The sequence below is a fragment of the Falco peregrinus genome, chromosome 6 (assembly GCF_023634155.1).
Source record: "Falco peregrinus isolate bFalPer1 chromosome 6, bFalPer1.pri, whole genome shotgun sequence".
Taxonomy (NCBI): Eukaryota; Metazoa; Chordata; class Aves; order Falconiformes; family Falconidae; genus Falco; species Falco peregrinus.
The window spans coordinates 62,356,140-62,376,501 of record NC_073726.1 but is presented as its reverse complement, the minus strand read 5'-3'; the positions used below and the strand labels follow the sequence as shown (position 1 = coordinate 62,376,501).

At 42.8% G+C, this 20,362-nt stretch overlaps 1 protein-coding gene and 1 long non-coding RNA gene across 3 annotated transcripts in view; one reads left to right on the top strand and one right to left on the bottom strand.

Moving 5' to 3' along the window:
- CHST11 (carbohydrate sulfotransferase 11) overlaps positions 1-6,426 on the top strand; it is a 168,903-nt gene extending 162,477 nt beyond the window's left edge. For both annotated transcript variants that reach the window (XM_055808977.1, XM_055808979.1), the window contains exon 3: positions 4,500-6,426. In XM_055808977.1, the coding sequence (XP_055664952.1) occupies positions 4,500-5,348 (849 nt within the window). In that variant the 3' untranslated portion in view covers positions 5,349-6,426. The remainder of the gene's footprint in view (positions 1-4,499) is intronic.
- Positions 68-14,786, bottom strand: LOC129784796 (uncharacterized). The gene is made up of 6 exons (XR_008747889.1): positions 10,047-14,786; positions 8,876-9,085; positions 8,380-8,586; positions 4,477-4,678; positions 1,038-1,312; positions 68-945 (listed from the first exon to the last, which is right to left on the bottom strand). It is a non-coding gene; the product is annotated as an uncharacterized LOC129784796 (long non-coding RNA).
- Between the last annotated feature and the right edge of the window lie 5,576 nt (positions 14,787-20,362).

Here is a 20,362-nt window from a genome sequence, read left to right as displayed (position 1 = left end):
TATTTTCTAATGCACTACAGTTAAAGCGCCCCCCAACCCCCACCCCACACCCCTACACACACACGCACGGCTGTACAGAAGATGTCCACATGAGCAGAGAGAGTGTGCTGGACTTAGCTTTCCTCCCTTGTTGTTCCTTTGGGACTGGTGGAGATGAGAAGCCTCTGGGATCAGTGTCCCCACACTGCTGGTTTTTTTCTTCTTCTTTTAAATGCCACTGAGCTTGGGAGTCTCCCACTGCTCATGTTGCCTCCCTGTTTGACTCGGTTGCTGCATCAGAAGAGGAAGAAAAACTTTGATCTTGACATGCCCTTCTTCTCTGTCCCCCTTTATGCCTTCTGCAGGAAAACCACACTGCGATCGAGTGCATCTGTGTTGTTGACAGTCCTTTCAAGGAAGAACAAATGCTTTTATCAGGTGTCTTCCCAAAACCTTTAATGCCCAGCTGAAGTCCAAGCTGTCAGAGGACAGGCCCGAGCACTGGCTCCATCACCATCCCCACACTGCTGTCAGGGTAACCTGCACACATGCTTAGAAGTTCCCTCTCCCCAGCTGGGGGGATTTAGGCCACTACTTGTTGTGGCTCTTGGGCTGAGGGATCAGCGGGGGCCTCTAGGAATGTGCCCGGGCAGCAGCTGCAGTCTCACAACTCGCTGCAGCCACATCTATAACAGCTTTGGGGGAAGGCAGGCCATGGCCCAAATTGTTTGACTTGCCCTTCACCATCCATGGGTTTGAAGATGTCCGTCCCTTGCGTCTTATCTCTCTGGGTGCTTAAATCTGTAGGGTGTATTTTCCTCATTAGTTGCGAGAACATTTTCACTGGCCAAGCGGACGTCTAGTTTAAACAATGTGGTTCCAGTCTCATGTAATCTTACTCTTCCCAGTTTCCCTCACCAGCTTCAGGAGTGAAATTACTCTGCAGTTTAAAAGCCTTGCCTGTAACTTAAAATGAGGAGAAACCATATTAGCATCAGATAACTCAGTGTTAATGTATAATTTCAAAATATCAAATTGGAAACCACTGTAATGATTACCTCGCACAGTGCTGTAGGCTCTGGAGACCATGGAGCGTGTCCTCTGTGGTTTGCAGCTTGCAGGGAAGAGTCTGGTGGTTCTGCAGCAGCTCCATTAAAAGCTCTCAGGTGCCATACCTGTCACTAGTGCAGTGCAAGTGTGGCTTTCATATCTCCCACTCCTTCAGCGAGAGGGCTGTTACCGTTAAACCTCATGGAGAGCCAAACGGACTTTTTGGTTCTCTGGGAGAAGCAGGTAGGTCAGCTCTTCTTCCAGGGTGCGTCAGGTGTGTCAGCTGCAGAAAAAATGGGGTTTGATACAGCTGGCATCGTTTTAGGACACTCACTAAATTGGCCTTCTTTTTCAATAAGCTGAAGTCAATAGAGGGAAAAAAAAAGGAAAGGAAGTAGAGCTTTCAAAACTGTATTTCCTACATGGTCCATCCATCAGCTATACCAAATGGTACTATAACTTATGAGAACAGGGCGATACCCTTTTCCTGTTACATCAATATTTAATGTGTGTTCTGTATGCCACCAAACAGGCCAGAGCACGTGCAGACCTGACCCTGGGGTGTTGGTGTATGCTTAGTAAAAGTAGCTGACCAAACTTGTATGCCGCTTCTTTATATTTATTCCATGTTAAAAAGAGTGGGAGACAAGTACCACTTCAAAATGCACAAGTATCATCTTTTAAGTGAATTTAAGGTAGTACAATCTCATTTGCAATTGCAAATACTAAGGCTGCATTTTTCCCCTTACTCTGAAAGCCTGAAAAATCTTATTAATGTTAATGTATGGGGAAGAAGTGCTTAGCCTATTGATGCAGAGGAATGAAATCAGGAGCAAAGCACAGCTCTACGATTCATCTGCAGATTAGGGTCTGAAGCAACCATTAGATTATCAAATCTCACCCTCTAGCTAATACAGGCCAGAGAATCTCATCCACTTAATTCTGTTTTTATCCCAAGAACAGCACCAGAAAAGCAAATGCAGTACATTAACATATTGTAATGTAGGAGTATATTCAGGCATTTCTTAATTTTTTTACCCTAAAACGAGAGGCAAACAGCAGTACTGTGCTATATGATATTGCAGGAGGAGCGATTTCAGCGTTTTATCTACCTGCAGAGGAGAATTTGTATGTCTGTGTGTTTACATAGGGTTTTGTTTAGCTATTTGAAAATTATTCACTGGTAACTAACCAGTATTGAGCTGACCATTAGTTCTGTTTCTCTCTGAGGAGAGCATAAATTGAAATAAGGATTTTCTATTCTTTTTAAGAGAAAAAGTAATTTGCTTCCAAAATCTGTGTGGTCCTTGAAAACTGCTTTCTAACATCTTATTTTGGAAACTCCCTGCCATTCAGTTTTCCTGGGAAACATGAAGCACATTTCACATCTGGCTTCCCACCTCTTCAACTAGAACACAAAACTGCCCTTGAAGTTTTTGTATTATAAATATACATTGGGAGGCATTCAGGGGGATGCCACACACACACAAAAGATGAGACACACTGCCTAAAGGAGATGCACTGGGCCACTTCATGTTCTAACCATGAGCCAACATTTTATTGAACAAAGGGGCTAAAGAGATGGGATGAGGAAAGTATCAAGGAATTCAGGGGAGTGTTGGGTGGTTCTGCACAAAACACAGAAGTCCCAGGCTTGGCACATCAATGCTGTCCTGAAGAAAAAATCCTCCCACCCAAGTCTCAGGTACACCAGCCTCTTGGTGTTGCCTGTCCCACAAGAACATTTCCTCTGCAACCCACCACAGCTGAGAGGGAGGGAGGCTCTGTGCTGCTCATGTGTTGCAAAACCTTTTGCTGCCCCTTGGGCGGGCGAAACCTGGGCTCTTACGGCTTGTCTGTAACAATGCAATTTCTGTTCCCTTTCTCTCCAAAGCTCAGAAATCCTACAACTGTCTTGGTCCCTTCTTTGGGTTTGGTTTGGGTATTGCCCCTAAAGTGCATCTGGATCCTGTTCTTTGAGTCATGGCTAACTACTGGTATTGGAAGCAGAGATCTGAGCCATGGCTGCAGGAACCGAGGCTTGGTATGAACCTCCAAGCTGGTGCAGACACATGCCGAGGGTGTTATACTGGCAATGGGAAGACTGCTATAACCACAGACACCCCCACAGCAGATGTGAACAGTCTACATTGCCTCAAATGCTTCATTACAGCATCCTGTGATTCGCTCTAACCTAACTAGAAGGTATCAGATAAATACTTTGGAAAGACTCGGTGTACGGGAAGGAATCTCAGACCTGCTTCCCTGTCAAATAGGAAGGTCAATACTTGCCTAAATACTTGCCTTTGAGGCTAAACTAATTGTTGAGCATAAGGCTCTTTGAAATCCACAAGTGGTGTTAAGTAAATGTAAATGACATCACCAAAACCTTCCCCCTGTTGCTTTGATGCAATTTATTCAGAATATGTAAAAAGACATTTGTAGCAGTGAGGGTAGGGCTGCACACCAAAACACCGCGGCATGCAGACAGCTCAGGTGGCTCTGAATAGCCAAACACAGAAGCCCTGCTTTGGCACAGTCCTTTGCTTGGGCTAATATTCCCTGTTTCACACAGCAGATCATTACCTGCCTTAGCAGAAGCTCTCGCTGTTGTCGCTGGACACAGTCTGAGCAGGAGGTGGCTGGTGGAGAGAGGGTGGCCCTGTCTGCGTAGCTGCTGCGGGGGTCCCCCCTAAGACAGATTACCACCTCTGCAAAGCGTGCAGTAGCAGTGATAGTAGAAGGTTAGGGTACTATTAGCAAAACAGTAAAGGGCTGTGGGTGAACGTAGTGCTGTGTGTGTTAGAAGGCCACGCACTCTTTCCTTCTCTGTCAGTATGGCTTTAGCAGAGAGGCAAATTCATAGTTAATATTCTTCCTGCTCCTCAAATCACACCTGAGTGAATGTTCCGCTTGGGGAGTAGCAGGAATCTCCATGGGCTTCATTCTTCCTGGCAAGGTCATAGCCAAGAAACAAGCCACCATAATTAACTTCTGCAGCATGAAAGATATCAGCAGCAAGAGCCCATGCTATTTTTATTTTGACAGATTTTCCTACTCTGGTGTCTTCCTACCCCATCTCAGCATCAAAAGGTCAGGCAGGGCCCAGCACTGCTGTAGCTGCGGGATGGACTGCGGAGCGGAGGGGAGATTTGTTTTCCAGGACTAAGAAAAGCAGTGACCACATCTCAGGGTGAGGGTGCTGTGAATACACTTACACACTTGCCACCAGGCTGTGTGAATGCTTGTGCTCCTTTGCAAAGCCCTGGACACTTTTCCATTTAAGCAGCATGTATCAAGAAGTTTGGAGACAAAAAAAGGTTTATCTTATAGCCTAGGAACAATTTTACTCAGCCAAATTATGAACCATTCTATACAGGCAATAATCTTCTGTGCATTTATATAATAAGCGAAAAGGGAGTAAGAATTTCCAGCTGCTTGACTTACCGGTGCCTGTGCTTTCTTGGCAGTTGTCCAACACAGCAATTCTTCATCAGATTAGACGAGACCAAGTGACAGACACGTGCCGAGCAAACAGTGTATCTAGCAGGAAGCGCCGCGTGCTGACGCCCAACGATCTCAAACACCTGGTCGTGGATGAAGATCATGAAATGATCTATTGTTATGTCCCCAAAGTGGCCTGCACAAACTGGAAGAGAGTCATGATGGTTTTGACGGGAAGAGGCAAGTACAGTGATCCGATGGAAATCCCAGCCAATGAAGCCCACGTGTCTTCAAACCTGAAGACCCTCAACCAGTACAGCATCCCAGAGATCAACCACCGCTTGAAAAACTACATGAAGTTCCTCTTTGTTCGCGAGCCTTTCGAGAGACTGGTGTCAGCCTACAGGAACAAGTTCACCCAGAAGTACAACACTTCCTTCCACAAGCGATACGGCACCAAAATCGTGAGGCGCCAGAGGAAAAACGCAACCCAGGAAGCTCTGCGTAAAGGCGATGATGTGAAATTCGAAGAGTTTGTGGCGTATCTCATTGACCCGCACACCCAAAGAGAAGAGCCCTTCAATGAGCATTGGCAGACTGTGTACTCCCTCTGCCACCCTTGCCACATCCACTACGACCTCATAGGAAAATACGAAACGCTCGAAGAGGATTCAAATTACATTCTCCAGCTGGCAGGAGTAGGCAACTACCTGAAGTTCCCCACCTATGCAAAGTCTACGAGAACTACTGACGAAATGACTACAGAGTTCTTCCAGAACATCAGCTCTGAGCACCAAACGCAGCTGTATGAAGTCTACAAACTTGATTTTTTAATGTTCAATTATTCAGTGCCAAGCTACCTGAAATTGGAATGAGGGACGGGTCGGGGGGAGAGAGGGGAGAGAAAGCCTGCTTTATTTAAGATTTTTATTTGTCATAATAAATATGGAGAATGGGTTATTTTGTAAATTAATATTTTCTTTTTTTGAATGATGCTGCGAGCAGCACAGTCAAAATTATTTAAATCAACTGTAAGAAAGGACAGCTCTCTTTGCAGGGTAACAGGATTGTGACGATCTAGCTGTAGAAATGAATAATACTGCTACACTGTTTAAAAAAAAATGTTAATTGTGTTCTGGTGAATTTCATTGATCTTGCATTCCTCCGATTCTAATTAATGTTATTTATACTTATTTAAAACATGGTCTCTTGGTAGGTGTCACTTCAGCAGCAGAGATAAGGTATCATTTGGACAAAAGGAGTCTGGCTTTGAGCTTTCCTCACTTGAGCTTGTCTCTTGGTAATAATATTCTTCCATTAGCTGTTAATGCAGGTAAATATGGGAATGGTTATTGATACCACATGCTTTGAGAAGAGCAATGAAAGTAAGTTCTTCAGAAAGTGATATTGCACTCAAGTGTACTTAAAAAAAAAAATAATTGTATCTTTCTAACCCTGAAAAGGAAAAGTAAAACAGATGTTGATAGATTCAGGATATCTAAAACCCATGACTGAAAGAAATGTGAATGTATTCCTTGGGAAGGGAAGAGACACCATGAAATTTTGGTAAGTCCGGACTTGATGAGTTTATCAAGAATATGACAAGTCCCATCATCTCTTAATTTGAAGCCCGCCAACCCAAATGAGTCCAAATCTGTGGATTATCCATCAGAAAAAAATCAGCATTTTGAAAGTGACTGTAGAGATTTTTAAATGCCCAAAGCAATTGGCATTGACTTAATTCATATCCAGGATGGGGCTGGGGGGAGCTCTGTCCTCTGCAAGCCATGCCTCCCTAGCCGATCTTGGGATGGACAACCAAAATTGGCTCAAGAGACGCTGTTCACAGTATGTTGCTGTAAAGGATGTGGGCATATCATTTGAAAAGTCAGAAAGTCATCTTCATGTTGATCTCTAAGCATGCAAGGCAATAAAAAAGATCTCATCTTCCTACATGCTGGTTTCATGGCTTTTTCCTAGGGGGAGGAGGGAGTCTTCTATTTTTTAGTTGATGCCTAAATGCCATTGGCAAGGATGTTTCTAATTTCCAGTGGGTTAGTATTTCATCTAAGTCAGCTTTAGTGAGAGACTATATGACCTTTTTACTTAAGGTGAATGTCTCAGCAGTGGTTGTTTTGTGTCTAACAGCTCTTTGGGATGGCAGATTGTACCAGGCATAGCATACCGAGCGATAGTTTCGGGCAAGCAAGTACTAACCTATTCATGGCAAATAGATAATGAAAAAAGAGATTTCCACGTGGGTCTATTAGCAAGCTAGTGAACAGAAGGACAGGTTTCTCCAAATGTTTGCTTTAATGTGATGCAGGTGAGGTGTAAGGCCGAGCAGGCAGCAGACACCCTGCCTGGGGAGGGGTCTGTAGCCACCCCAAGCTCTCCCATCCGGGGGCGGCAGTGCCGGCAGCCAGCTGATAGGCAAAAGGAGGCAGAGGCTTAAATCAGGCTATCTGTGGGAACCTAAAATCTGTTCTAAACTTGATTGATGGTCGAGACGGAGTTTTAACTTGCCTGCGTGTCAATCTTATGATCAGAACAAACCCTTCCAAAAACTGGGGACGATTTAAATAAACTCAGCTGAAGGCAGAGCTCTTTTCACAGTAGCAGAGCCAGATCCTGGAAATGTTGTATTGTACAGTACCTGATAATATCCACTGAATTACATTAGTCTCCAGGACACACGTGTGGTTAAAGAAGACAAATAGGTTCCATCTTACCTTATTAAAAAAAAAGTCACCAAATAAATCTCAGCGAAGAACAAATTAGCATAACAAACAGCAGCTGAAGTCCTTTCACAATTGGATTTGGTCTTAGCCAGGATTCGGGTCTTTTTTTTTTTTATCATCCCTACAAATAAATCATCCATTCTGGAATGGCCTCAGTTACTATATAACTTGTTCCAAACCCGGAGTGCTGACCCCGTGGCTAGTGAAGAGCTGGCCCTGGAAGCTCTGAATTCCTGAGCAGCTGCTGAGCGCTGGCTGCTGTTTTACTTCAAAGCAGTTTTATCTCATTTAGAGTTTACGGAGCTGTTGCAAGTGCCTATCCCAGTGTGCCCTGGCTTTCTTTTGTTCGTAGATCAATGATTATATGTTTGTTACAAAAAAATAAAAATAAAAATATATCTGTCTGGGGGTAGGTTCCCCCTCTCCCCCCACCAATATTTCCTGAAAGCTATTCGTGTGCTTGTGTGGGCTTTTATCCAGCGGTGCTCATATTTTGCTCCAATGTTCTCTTCAGTTAGCTGTTAATCCCTCCAACAGAATGTGATGTGAATTTTTTCATTTAAGAAAAAAGTTGATTCCAAAAGTAAATATTTTAAAAATGGAGTGTACTCCCCCTTTCTTTTTGTACTTTTCTCTGGCATCACCATGGGTTTATCTGTTCTGAAATACTCTCTTCGGTTTCACTGCTTTGGAGACACAAAAAGCCCTGTTTGACAGCTGTGATAGAAAAGCTTTAGGTGAGTAGCATGTTCAGGAAATCTGAGGGGTGAGCACTGCTCGAGATGGGATTTTTAGCAGCAGCTTTGGGTTTGATTACCCAGATTCTGCCTCCCCACAGAAGGATGCCCTATGGAGGGATGCTCAGCACTTGAGATGGCTTTTATGTGGACTTCAGTGGGTACTTAAAAGTCACTTGCTTTTTAGAAACCTTGATCCCAAACTACTACAAACTGTTCATTTAGTGTGTTAAATCTGGTTCGGGGTGCTGTGAATGGACTGTAGATCTGTGTTTGAAATGAAGAGCTGACGTGCTGGATATGATCATGTTATATGTGGTGAGCACGAAGCCCTCACCATGTCAGAGGAGGACCACAAATGTTAAGAAACAGCCTTTTTTTTTTTTTTTGTATACTGTGTGTGTTGTTTTGAATGAGCCAAAAAATACCTCTTTCCACTGCAGCCACACAGAGTCGTTCAGAGTCGTTCCTCCTCTCAGTGAGCTGGTGGGCACCACCTGCCGTGTGGGGCAGCCCGGGAACCAGGTTGGGTTTACCCCCACCTCTTCACTGGGTTTCCCAGCCGGAGGAGAAGAGGGCCTGCTCCCGAGCTCTGCCTCCCTCCCGGGTTCTTTCTCCTGTGGCCGCATCTGGACCTGGGAGACACACAGGCAAAACGGCAGCCTCAGCAAAATGCAGATGTGCCCGTAGGGCTGTGAGGGTTGCCTAGGCAGCTGCTGTTTCAGAAGGATGTACATTAGTTACAGTCCAGCAGTGGTGAGCACAGAGAGGACCCAGGGGGAAGGCCCTGCTCCCCCCCTCTGTCCCCAGCACCCTCAAAGCCGCTGAGTTTGAAGAGCAGTGATCCCCATCTCTGGGAATCTGGTGCCTCCCCATCATTTGGCAGGGCCAGCGCTGAGCCCAGCAGCACCTGTGGCTCCTTACCTGGCGCGATACCCACAGCTGGGGGTTCATTCCCTGCAGATGGCCCCAAGCACCTTAACCTGGAGCCCAGGCTGGATTTGGCCCCATTGGAACATGGTGGTGACTCCTGGGCAGTGGGAGGTTCCCCCAAACCTGACTTGGTCCATGCTTCAGCCTCTTCGTAAACCATGTCTGTTGTCACAGAAACGTGCAAACTGCCTGAACCACGCGCTGTGTAAGACAAGGGAAATAAATAATTCACAAGCAGAAGTACTTTTAGGAGTAAATTGACCCCAGATGTTTTAGGGTTTCGCTGTAGTCTGCTGCACTTTTCAGGTACAAAAAGGGACTGTCCTTACTATTACTCTTGTTACAGAGAGTGTTATTTTCTTACATGCATGCACAATACAATGTGTACGAATAATTTAACATCGATGTGGGGTTGGATTTTTTTTTTTTAACCTATTTGTATGCAGTAGAAGGCTTGTTGTAGAAGAGTATCTCCTCATACCTAAATATACTGTTAATAAAGAAAAAAGCTAAATTATACATTGCCAATACAAGTGTGAACTGCTCATGAATCTTTCCTTAAAAAAGCCATTCAAGCCTGATTATTTTTCTAAGTAACTTCAATTAAATTGAAGAAAGAAAGTTCCTCTCTGTGTGCTTTATTTCTGGCTCATACTTTAAGGGTGGATTTTTCAGGGTGGGATTTTTGTCTGCATAGCTTTGCTTTCTCAGAAGGGTGATTTGTGGCAGGACAAGCAGAAGACTCAAAATTATCTACAGCTGGGGAGCAGGAAAGCTGAAGTCATCTAACAACATGCCTCTCACTCCCTCCTCAAGTTCCCAGCCAGCAAGGGTGAGGGCTGCCAATTTACGACCTGTCGCATGCCCAGAAACTGTCCCACCTCAAGTGTTTAGTCAGTCCACTGACATAAACTCCAGCTATCTGGTGAGCTTTACGCCATGCACTTGCCCCCCTTCATGTGAATTCACTAACAATGGTTTTGAGTTAAACTTTTCCAGCAGTCCCCAAACGTGTGTGTTCTCATCCATGGTTTTCACTGAGGCCATGTCTAAAACCCCAAAGTAGCAACTTCCAGTTGGGCTTTGAAGACAAATAGGGTAAGGAAGTTGGCATCATAAATTACACTTGGGAAAAACATACACTCGAGCAATAGCTGCTCACCTTTGTAACTGTTGGAGGGGACGCTGGAGGTCAGCTGGGCCACCCTGCTGCTGGAGGTCACCAAGGCTGGGTCTGCCATGGTTTTGACTTGCCAAGGCTTCAGTACCTGTGGGGATGGAGGGCTCAGAGCCTCTCTGCGCCTCTGTGCGACCTGTTCCAGTGCCATGCTGCCCACCCAGCAGAGATGGTTTTTCCTAGTGGCCACCTCGAGACTCCCAGTCTTTAACTTGTGTGCATCATCTGCCACTGGAAAGAAGTGTTTGGATTCACTTACTTTCTAAGTCCCCTTCAAGTAACTGTAGACTGCTACACCATCACCAGACTAAATAAACCAGATCCCTTAACATCTCCTTGTAGGTAATAGCTTTATGTCACTGAACATCTTGGTATCCCATCACTGTAACCCCTCCAGCATCTTAACATCCCTCCTGAATTGGAGAACGCCCCAAAACTGGATGCTATATTCTGGGTGCAGCCCTGCCAGTGGCAAACAGACTCTTTAATATGCCAGCCCCACTCCTCACAAGGCAAACATTATTCACAGTGAGAGCAGGAACAAACAGAAAATAGGAAATACGCTGAGTAGGTGTCATAGCACATGGTGGGGCACTGGCTATCTTTAGAGCCCAAGCCCATTCCCGCCTCAAACACCCCACTACTCTGCACTCCCTAATTAACAGGCAGAACTGCAGCACAGCATCCTGAAATCATCACCTGGCTGTGCGGTATTAAGACAACAACCTTCACATTTCAAAACATTGGTGATTTGTTTCCTCTACAATCTCAATCAGAGAGGGAGATAATTAAGAAGGTCTTGAGAAAGACCTGATCTACGTGAGCGGTTAGCCCAGCTCCAGCCACTGTGCTGATGGCTTTGCCTCCCTTGGCAGGGCCTGGATTACTTACGCTTCAAAGTGATGCAGTCCTGTTCTGGCAGAGCATGGGTCTAAGCAAGACACTGCCCTGCGTCCATCAGCTCCAGTAACACCTGCACTCATGGAGATGAAGCGCGGTGTCACACACAAACAGGAGCCAGGAGAGCTCCCCTGGCTGGGGAAGGGGGGGCAGGTGGGGCAGGGCACGCCAGGGGACCAAGCCCAGGCAAGCGGGGACCAGCAGCTGCAGAGCTCGGCTGCAGAGGGACTTAGAAAATTGCAATCACATGCACACAGAAACTTCCAGTTTTGGTAGGTAAGGGGGTGAGGAATGGCCTCTGGGCACAGCTCTTGTGTGCACAGCTTTCGGGTGATTGCCTTTGTTGCTTGCGAGATAGCGAAGAGCCTGATCCCTGGTACTGCCAGAGGGACTGACAAAATTTGCTTCAGTGGAAGGAAGCACGAGGATCTGTCTTTTGGGCAAGCCTCAATTTTTCCATTAAATACTTACAAATTTACAAAACGCCTCCCCATTGGTACCCAGCATACAGCTGCTGCCTCATGGCTGCCCCCCAGTACCTACCACCGGCTGCTGCTGTAGGACAGGAGAGCTGGTGGCAGCAGGGCTGCCCATGGCACCCCCGGGCACTGGGGAGATGGGTGTGGAGCACCTGAGGATGTGACAAAGTGGCAAGATCCTGCACAGCTGAGGTGTCCTCTCAGCCAAGCATGTGACAAGATTGTGCAAGTAAGTCCAGCGGAGGTATGCAAAGCCTGAAGAAAGCCTGTTCCCGTGGTTGTCACGTGCTCTCTGTGCAGGCAGGAGTTCCACCAACACTTCCCAACCTTCGCTTGGATGAAAATACATTTAATTTAATTTTATCGTAATTAAAAAAAAATTAAAATCTAGGAAACTGTAAAGGAAAAGGGGAAAAAAATAAACAAATGCAGCCAGCAGCAGAGTGTAAACTAGAGCATATGCTTCCCAACCCGCAGGGCTATGCTTTTCTCACTAGCTGTGTTACACATCATCACATACAAGACTCCTGGTGCCACACAAAAATATCTTGCTTTTCCAGTTGCACTTACAGTTTTGCCAAAGAATGAAAATTCTGAAAAATTAAGAGTCCAGTTTACTCTTCAATGTGCTAAAGGACAACATAGCCAAAAGCCACCTCCCCAGATTTCATGCGAATCGATTTTTTAAAAAAATCTATGTTAAAAGAGAAAAATCAACTTTATTTTCACTATTTGCATGATGAACAGCAGGCCTTTTCCCCCGTTACTTGAAGTCTCACTTTACTGGAGTGCTCAAGCCTCTGGACTAAGACATTCACCTCACTGTCAATAAATGGCTTCTGCTGGCAAAGTCAGGGGCATTTAGGACTGAGAGTAATGACTTACTCCCGGGGGCGGGGCGGGGAGGCAGGAGGGGATAATATTTTCATTCACTTATACATTGTTAAAAATATATTTTGCCAATATTTTATGAATATTACTGATTTTTGACACTGAAATTAATTCCTCTGTCCCTATTTTTTGAGGAAACACAGACCTGAGATACCATTTCTTCAGGTGTTTAGTAGTATGCGTTCTATCACTATGCAACAAATGAACAGATTATGTTGGAAAATGAGACATAGCATTTCAAGCAAAATTATGTGGGTTTGAAAATCCCATTTCAGTCAGAGTTTTTAATTAAAAAACAAACAACCAGCAAGGCTGTTTTCCTCAGTAAGAGAAAAATCAATCCAAAGTTTATGCCCTCTTTTCTGTTTTTTTACTAATATATAAAGCTGTCAAGGTAACATACAGCTGGATAATAACAGTTAAGCCATTAGGCTTCAGCTTATTCTAAAAACTAGAATTATATTGTGGCAATTCATGGTGGTTTAGCTAGCAAGATGGTCTCCATGCTGTCAGCAGCTATTTGCAGCCCTGCATGAAGTCAAAACCTGCAACCCACAACAGACCTCATTTTCCTGTAAGAGCTTCTGCAAAGACAAGGTTTGGGCATTGCCTCAGCCTTTCTTAGGCTCAATTTCATTGGGCTTACCTTAGCAGTCAAGTATTCTAGCTAAAAAAGGCTTAGTGTTATGTCTGAAGTAAGGGTGTTGGGTTTTTTTCTTTTAAAGTGATTGTTTGCTCTATTAATGCAATCCCTGCATATATGTTTTTACCATTTTTTGAACTTGAAGGAGATGAATGTAGGAAAAAAGGTCAAATAAGAGCAAGTAGCCATGCTATGGAGAGGCAAGTGCTGTTTGCAGAGGTGTCCAGGTACATGCTGAGACACCCGTTCAAGAAAAATATTTTCCCTCCTGGAATTATAGCTGTATGTGATTTATTAAGAAATTTGCCTTCAATTATATGGAAAGACATAATAACTCAGTCATTCTGTATTAATTTTACAATGTTCTTTGCTATTTTATCATAAAAATGTTACTGCTGTGTGTGCAATACGATTTTATGTGCAGTATGTATCATTCCTACAGCAGATGCCTTTAAAGCCTCCCATTTTCACTCAGGAAAATTTCAAAAATTAAATCGACAATTATTTTTTAATGAAAAATACCATTGAAGTCAATGGTGCAAGGATTAGAAGGAGCCACAGCTAAGTGCAATTCAGGTGAGAAATTAAGTCTGTATAACTATGGAAAAGGAATGCAGGATGGGAGGAAATTTAAGATGGAAAGTCTCAGTCTGGGGAGTTTCCTTGTGAGATACTAAGAATTAAATTAGAGGAAAGCGTTTGAGAACAGAGTGAGCTGAGTAATCTTGCTTTGCTTCTTTTAATATGTTTCAGGTTACCTGGCAAATCCTTGCCAGGGCTGTTGGAAGCTGAATAAAAATATAAATTATTCACATATAACGTTAATGAATATTTCCATGCTGGGAAATGCAGCCAGAGAAGAGTTCATAGGCTCCGTCCTTGTTCCTAAGCAAGGAGTTACACACTTGCTCAGGGGTACTGTCACGGTCCCTGTGATGGGTGTTACTGGTAACTGCTCCTGTACGATCAAATTACCAAGCAAAGTGAGCTTTTGAGGTGTGCAGAGATTTCCAGCTGGAGACAGAGATGTTAGCTTTCCCTTTAGCAGCAGATGCATTCAACCAGGTGTGCTCCTGCTTCCAAGTGAAATAACCAGCTCACATTTTTCCTTTGATCGAATAAAAAGCCTCGGGATAATTAGCTGAGAAGATGATGGTGATGATAGCTAATGGTTTCCTTCTGCATTAAGAGATCTTGCTGATGTGATCTGGATATACATCATGATATACGTGAACTGAATGCAGCCACGTGCTGCATTGCCTGATGCTTCCCCTCCTTTTCAGAGGCCGCCAGACAGCAGAGAAGCATCCCAAGCCTGGGTGTCCGACCCCCCTGCCGCTCACAGTGGTTCATTTCTATCAAGTGACCATCAGCCTGCCATGCAGAGCAAACGTGGCTCCTTGTATTTTTGTTGGCTTGAACTTGGAAATGATATATGAAAACAATTAAATCTGTTGTGGGTGGTTGACTAAGGATCCCAGGCCATACCTCCCATTTCACAAGCGGAATTTGATTGGTGTCAGTGCTGTAACAAAGCTGGCTCTGCTCTACGGCCATTGGCACCCCCCGCAGCCCTGAGATGCAAGCACACAGACCCCCTCCCAGGTCCACAGCCAAACCAGGCTAGTCACTGACCTTGCACAGCTGCACTTGACACTGTAGCCCTCCTGCTTCTGCTCCTGAGGACTCATGCTGGAAAAAGGACTCCAGATTACCTAGGGGCTGCCAGAGGTTGCCTGTGAACAGGAGGAACCACGCTCAGAGCATACAGAGGGTGCGTGGATCTCGCCTAGTCCCCGGAGCTGTAAGCCATGCCCACCTAAAAGCAGGAGAGATGAGGAAAAAAAATAATCTCCTCTTGAGTGTAGCAGAAGCTTTCCAAATGGGTATGAGCAGGACTAAATGGATTACAAGACTTGGTCCTTATTTAGCAGGAGGCTTGACCATGAACATATGTGAGGGACACACACACAACCATGACGCAGTCAAGATAGCAGGTCAACGTAGCAGGGTATCTGCAGGCGTGCTGCAGCCCCGAAATAAATTAGGTAACTAAAAACGCACTTATGCTGACCACCTCAGTTCCATAATATGCCAGAAAACTGAGTGCAGCATTGTTAAGAGTTGGCTGAGAATCAACAATCAGAAAGGTGAACAGTTACTAGTTTTGACACATAAATATATTTTGTGAGAGGCTTCCTATGGTAATAGGACATTTCTCTGCTTCTTGTAATGAGTGCTGAAAATGTTCATGTTTGTTTCTCTTAGGTCCAGTCTGAAAACTGTACATATTCCAGAGGTATGTATACATTACTCAGTGCTCTAAGTGCATCTTCTGTATCTATTAAACATTTATGTAATGCAATATTCTCAAGTCAGAAGGACTTTAAAATATTTACAAGTCTTAATAAATGTTTTAAATGCAATTTTTGTAACATACAGCAGAACTGGACTTCCTTTGAACTGACGGGCATTTCTGCATCTTCCTGTGTCTCTAGTAAAACGTGAAAATACAGAGAACATGGACTGCAGAGGGGTCTGGCAGTTCCCATCCTGTATGAAGTCAACAAGGTGAAGGGGAACCGAAGCATCTGGCCAAGGCACCGTGCGCGGGGCACAGCGAAGGGCACGCAGCAGAGCAGGGGGAGCTCAGGGAATACCTTTGGATGGGTTACAGGAACTGTTGCATGGATGGTTTTTCTCTCCCGGTTTTCGGCCAAGTCTTACTATGTACCAGCAGCTCAGTGGGTGTCTTGGTGAGGGCTCTTCCAGCTACAGAGCTGAGGTGAAGAACCCTGCACAGCCAGTACTGTGTATTCAGCACAGTGCCAATGCTATATAGTGCCGTATTCTTTTTAATGCCAAGACGATATAGTCAGGCTTTGCTCAAAGCAAGGGATTTAGCTCTCTCTGAGGCGCAAAAGTAGTCATAGCTTATGTCAGTCTCCTGCTCAGAGCACATAACCAGACGTGGTATCTAACAGAGCTGGGTTTTATGCTCTTTGGCATGGTAACCTTACAGTGCTTTAAAGAAGTCTTTAGAAAAAAAAAACCCAGCTTTTTAATGTGGGAATAGAGCAGAGGCCAGCTGGAAATTAAACCCAGGAATGAGCTTGTCTTTTTGTATCTGAATTCACAGCATTTTAGAACTTTCATTTTGCACAAATGACATGCAGGTTTCGTAAGGGTTTTTTTCAAAGGCCTTTATGTCTTCTGTTACACAGGGGGACCACAGCTTCCATACATACGTGATAGACTTACACTACCGTAGTACTTAGTGGCCTTAATGGATTGGCTGTAAAGCAGCAGCAATGGCAATCTCCAAGCATTAAGATGAAACAAATGAGACGGGGGAGCGATCAGCCAGTCTTCAGGTATTAAATACAGAGCTGGCTCACATCTCCAAATCATCTACACTTTTGTCCACAGATTCAGATGATCTCGGTATCTGAGCTGATCTCAGTTACCTAATGTGGTCAAGCTTGACCAGCAGAAATGCTCCAACCTCCAGAGATCCTCTTCTGTTTTAAGTGAAAGCTACCATTCATTTCCCTGGAACTGGAATTAATCAGGTATGTCTAAATTTTTCTATGTAATGAGTAAAAATTGGTTCACTCTTCAAAACAATTGAAATGAAGCATGTTCTAATGTTACTCCAGAATCTTGGATACTATCAGAGAATAAAACAATTGGTCATATCAGCACAGGGAAAAACACCTGCTTCAAAATCAAACGGGAAAAAAAGGGCTTTGGATGACCTAAAGCTAATCATGGTATCAGGATTCATAGAAAAGTAATGGGTGACTGCTTCCCAAGTATAAAACTAGCAATATTGCTCATAATTTTTGGAAAACCATTTAAAATGTCAAATTTATTAAAATGTTCTTCTACTGTAGACATTGCAAGAAGAACATTGCAACAACTTCATTAATCAAAACCAGGAGATGACAGAAAAAATTAGTAAACTGACAAAATCCTTTTTAGATCCTGTTCATGGTAAAAATTGAAATGTAAATCGGAGAACTCAAAAATATTAAATCTCAGGGAACTATTCAGAAGTCAATTATTCCCAAAGATTGGGAATATAATTCATTCAGGACACTATTTCATTTGCAAAAAGCAGATTTAAAATTATTCAAGGAAAGCACTTCCTTGACTTCTGAAGACTCTTAGCAACTCTTGAAGAGGAAACAATCCCCCAAAAGAGCAAGCTGAAGAATGCTAAGTAAAAGAAGAAGCAAATTTAAAGTATAGTTTGAATTGAGAAATAAAAGCGTAGAGTATATGATGAACTATCCTGCATATTAAATAAAAAAACTAGCAGGACTTGAAATCAAATTACATTTTTAGCTGCAGAGAAAGTAAAGCCCATCCAGTCCTGCCAGTGCTGAGTGACTAAGGGGTACACTGCTGCTCTTGGGGACACATCCAGAATATGGCAACCTTGTATATTTACAAAACATGTTGATTCATAGCTTTAATTGTGAATGATTCGTGTTTTGTTAATACTAAATTCCCTGGAGTATCCATGCACAGCATGCACAATGATCAAATTTTCTTTGAATTTAACAGAAAGACTTTCCTTTATGTCTATCAGAAGGAGGCTTTAATGACAAAACATGCCTCTCTACTAGTTATTCCTCCCCACTTTTATAGACACAAAGCTGGTTTTTTGAGTACGTATGGGAACGTGATAATCCAAAAGATAATTGAACAACAGACTGACTTGACTAGGAATGGATCAGAGAACACAATTAAAACCATGTATTGTATCACAGAAAACCTAGCCTGAAATAGAAAAAAAAAATCCTACTAAGGGACTTCATATTGCTTCCAGTACCTTCGGTACTATTTTTAAACATTGTCTCACTTATTTTAAAACAGGTTGTAATTTAATTACCATATTCTATTGCCATTTTCTGCACCTCTAAAGAGACTATCTCCTTTGCAATAGCAATTTTGCTATTATAATAAGGAATTTCAAACACTTCATAGAATGCTTATGCTACTGTTTCCTGATGTGTATTCTGAGTTATTCTTGGACTTAAGAGAGCTTTTTATGATGCTCAGAACTGAAGTGAAATAGCAAATCCATTAAAACAATGATAGGTCTTATTTTGAGTCCTGATTCTGCAAACTATTCTGCATTTATAAAGCTTTAATCCTCATGCTGTTTTAATTTTTGAAAAGTCTAATTTAGTTGGCAAATTGTAAAAAGAAGTGAAATTAATTTGCTGCTCGCCAGTTTCTCATCAGCATTCTAAAAGTCCCAGTGAAATTAATATATTAAGCCTGGGAGTGGAAGAGGATATTGCAAATTTAAACATCACAGATTAAGGCAAGAGGTACAGTGATGCTATAAAACTCAAAATATTGATCTAAATATATTAAAAGAAGAATCATCCCCTATATCAAACAGCATAATAAAGCAGTGGAACTATCCCGGCTACTGAATCACTCTAAAAATAAGCTGGAGTAATTCAGTAACTCACTTGAATGGAAAGATCATTTCAAAGCACACAGAAAAAGAAAATAGAACACCTATGGTATGAAATGCTTCTGACTCCAAATTTTAAAGCTGCATTTAGTTGGAGTTTAACAAATGAGATTGTCCCCTTTCATGCATGCTCACAGAACAATTGAGATAGTCACAAAATCCTCCAGAATGGCAAATGATACCCAATTCAAATAACCTGCCCCTACTTCTATTTACCCTAGAGATATTTCAGAAGTAGAGAAAAAAAGGAGATGGTAAGAATAGACAAAGAGCATTTCAACAGTTACTTAGCACCAGGTTACAAATAACTCATAAAGGCAAAGCAACTGGAGCCTCTGGCTAGCGTCTAGCCCATCAGCAGAAGGAAAATGCCACAAGAAGTTGCAGGTGGAGCTTTAAGATGACCTGCAGCTTAAATGAGTTGAATGAGCTGAGATGAACAAGAGTCAAAGAAAATGCTACATGTTGACACAAAAACAAGTAGACATGAATCAGCCACAGCCCTACTTAGGCTAGAAATTATAAAGGAAGGTTTGAAAGAATCTTCTAGCAGGTGAAAAGGAGGAAAATGCTTAATGAATTTTAATACAAAGAGTGATCATTTTATCTGCAAGATTACAAAAGATGGCTGCTTTGATAACAAGAGGCAAAACAACATCTCAGGATGTCCCTTTCAATTGTATGCTTTGAACAGTACAAAAAGCACACAATTTGTCTTTAACAGAATTTTTTGTCACATTTCTTACCCACACATACGGTGAAATAATTGACTATTACTGGGATGTATTAAAAAAATCAGGTTGATGGAATACTGTCAAGAAGTTGACTTGAGTTAAAACTGGTTTAGGGAGCACAGGTTTTGAACAGACGACAGACTCTCTGGTATCCAAGTACTCTTTCATGAATTCTCCATATTATCCTCACGGCTGGAATAATATGCCTCCACCAAACTTGGTGGTAAGAGCTTTTTACCTTCATAATGCTAGGTAGTACAGTTAGCAAGCTCCTAAGTTTGAAAAATGCTCCTTCCACATAGGAATCAAACCCCTTTCCACACATAGATTATTTACTCCTTGCTCTTCCATACGTCAAGGTTTTCTCTCCGTTACCAATGTCATACTTCTTTCCCCACTCAAAGTCCTCTCTAAACATATCTTACAGAGAGCATTCTTTTTTTTTTCTCCTCTCTTCCACCATTCCCCAAAATATCTCTTCTTCCACCTCTTCCCCAGCTCCTTTCAGTACAAGTTACATTTTTCTTCCCTTCCTGAAAAATAAGTTTGGCTGTGCCTTTTTGTTCTTTTCTCCAAGTAACTTCCTTCTGTTTGCCCCTGCCTCTCATAATGAAAGCTTGCACATCTTTCTTTCCCACAATATGGATTTTGGTCTTTTAACCATGCAATGAACTTCCCCCCTTGTGAAATATCAAATTTTCCCATCACACTTTTCTATCACTTATTGTTTCCATGCCCAGATTATTCCAGTCTGTCAGCATATTTCCCTTTGTCAAATTTCACTGAATTTGTCCTGCTTAGCACTTCTTCCTTAATTCCATGATTTAAACACTCACCCACTTGTTCATCAGACTGTACCAACAGTTGTTGATAGTTTACTGGGAAAATGTTTAAGACACTAAGGACACTGTTATGACCAAATACTACAATGCCCTCATGCATCAGATAAGAATAGATCACAAGTATCTCAAGAAATTTTAATTTTTAAGAATCTTGCATTTAATTTGAAAAGGATCTTAAAATCCATCAACTCTTATGAGAAAAGTACTTGAAATGGCGGCTTAGTTGGTTCACACGGCAGTTCTACCAGAATAAAAAAATTTACCATCTATATCTGTACAAAAAATAACCATTATTGAAAAGAAAAAATACATATA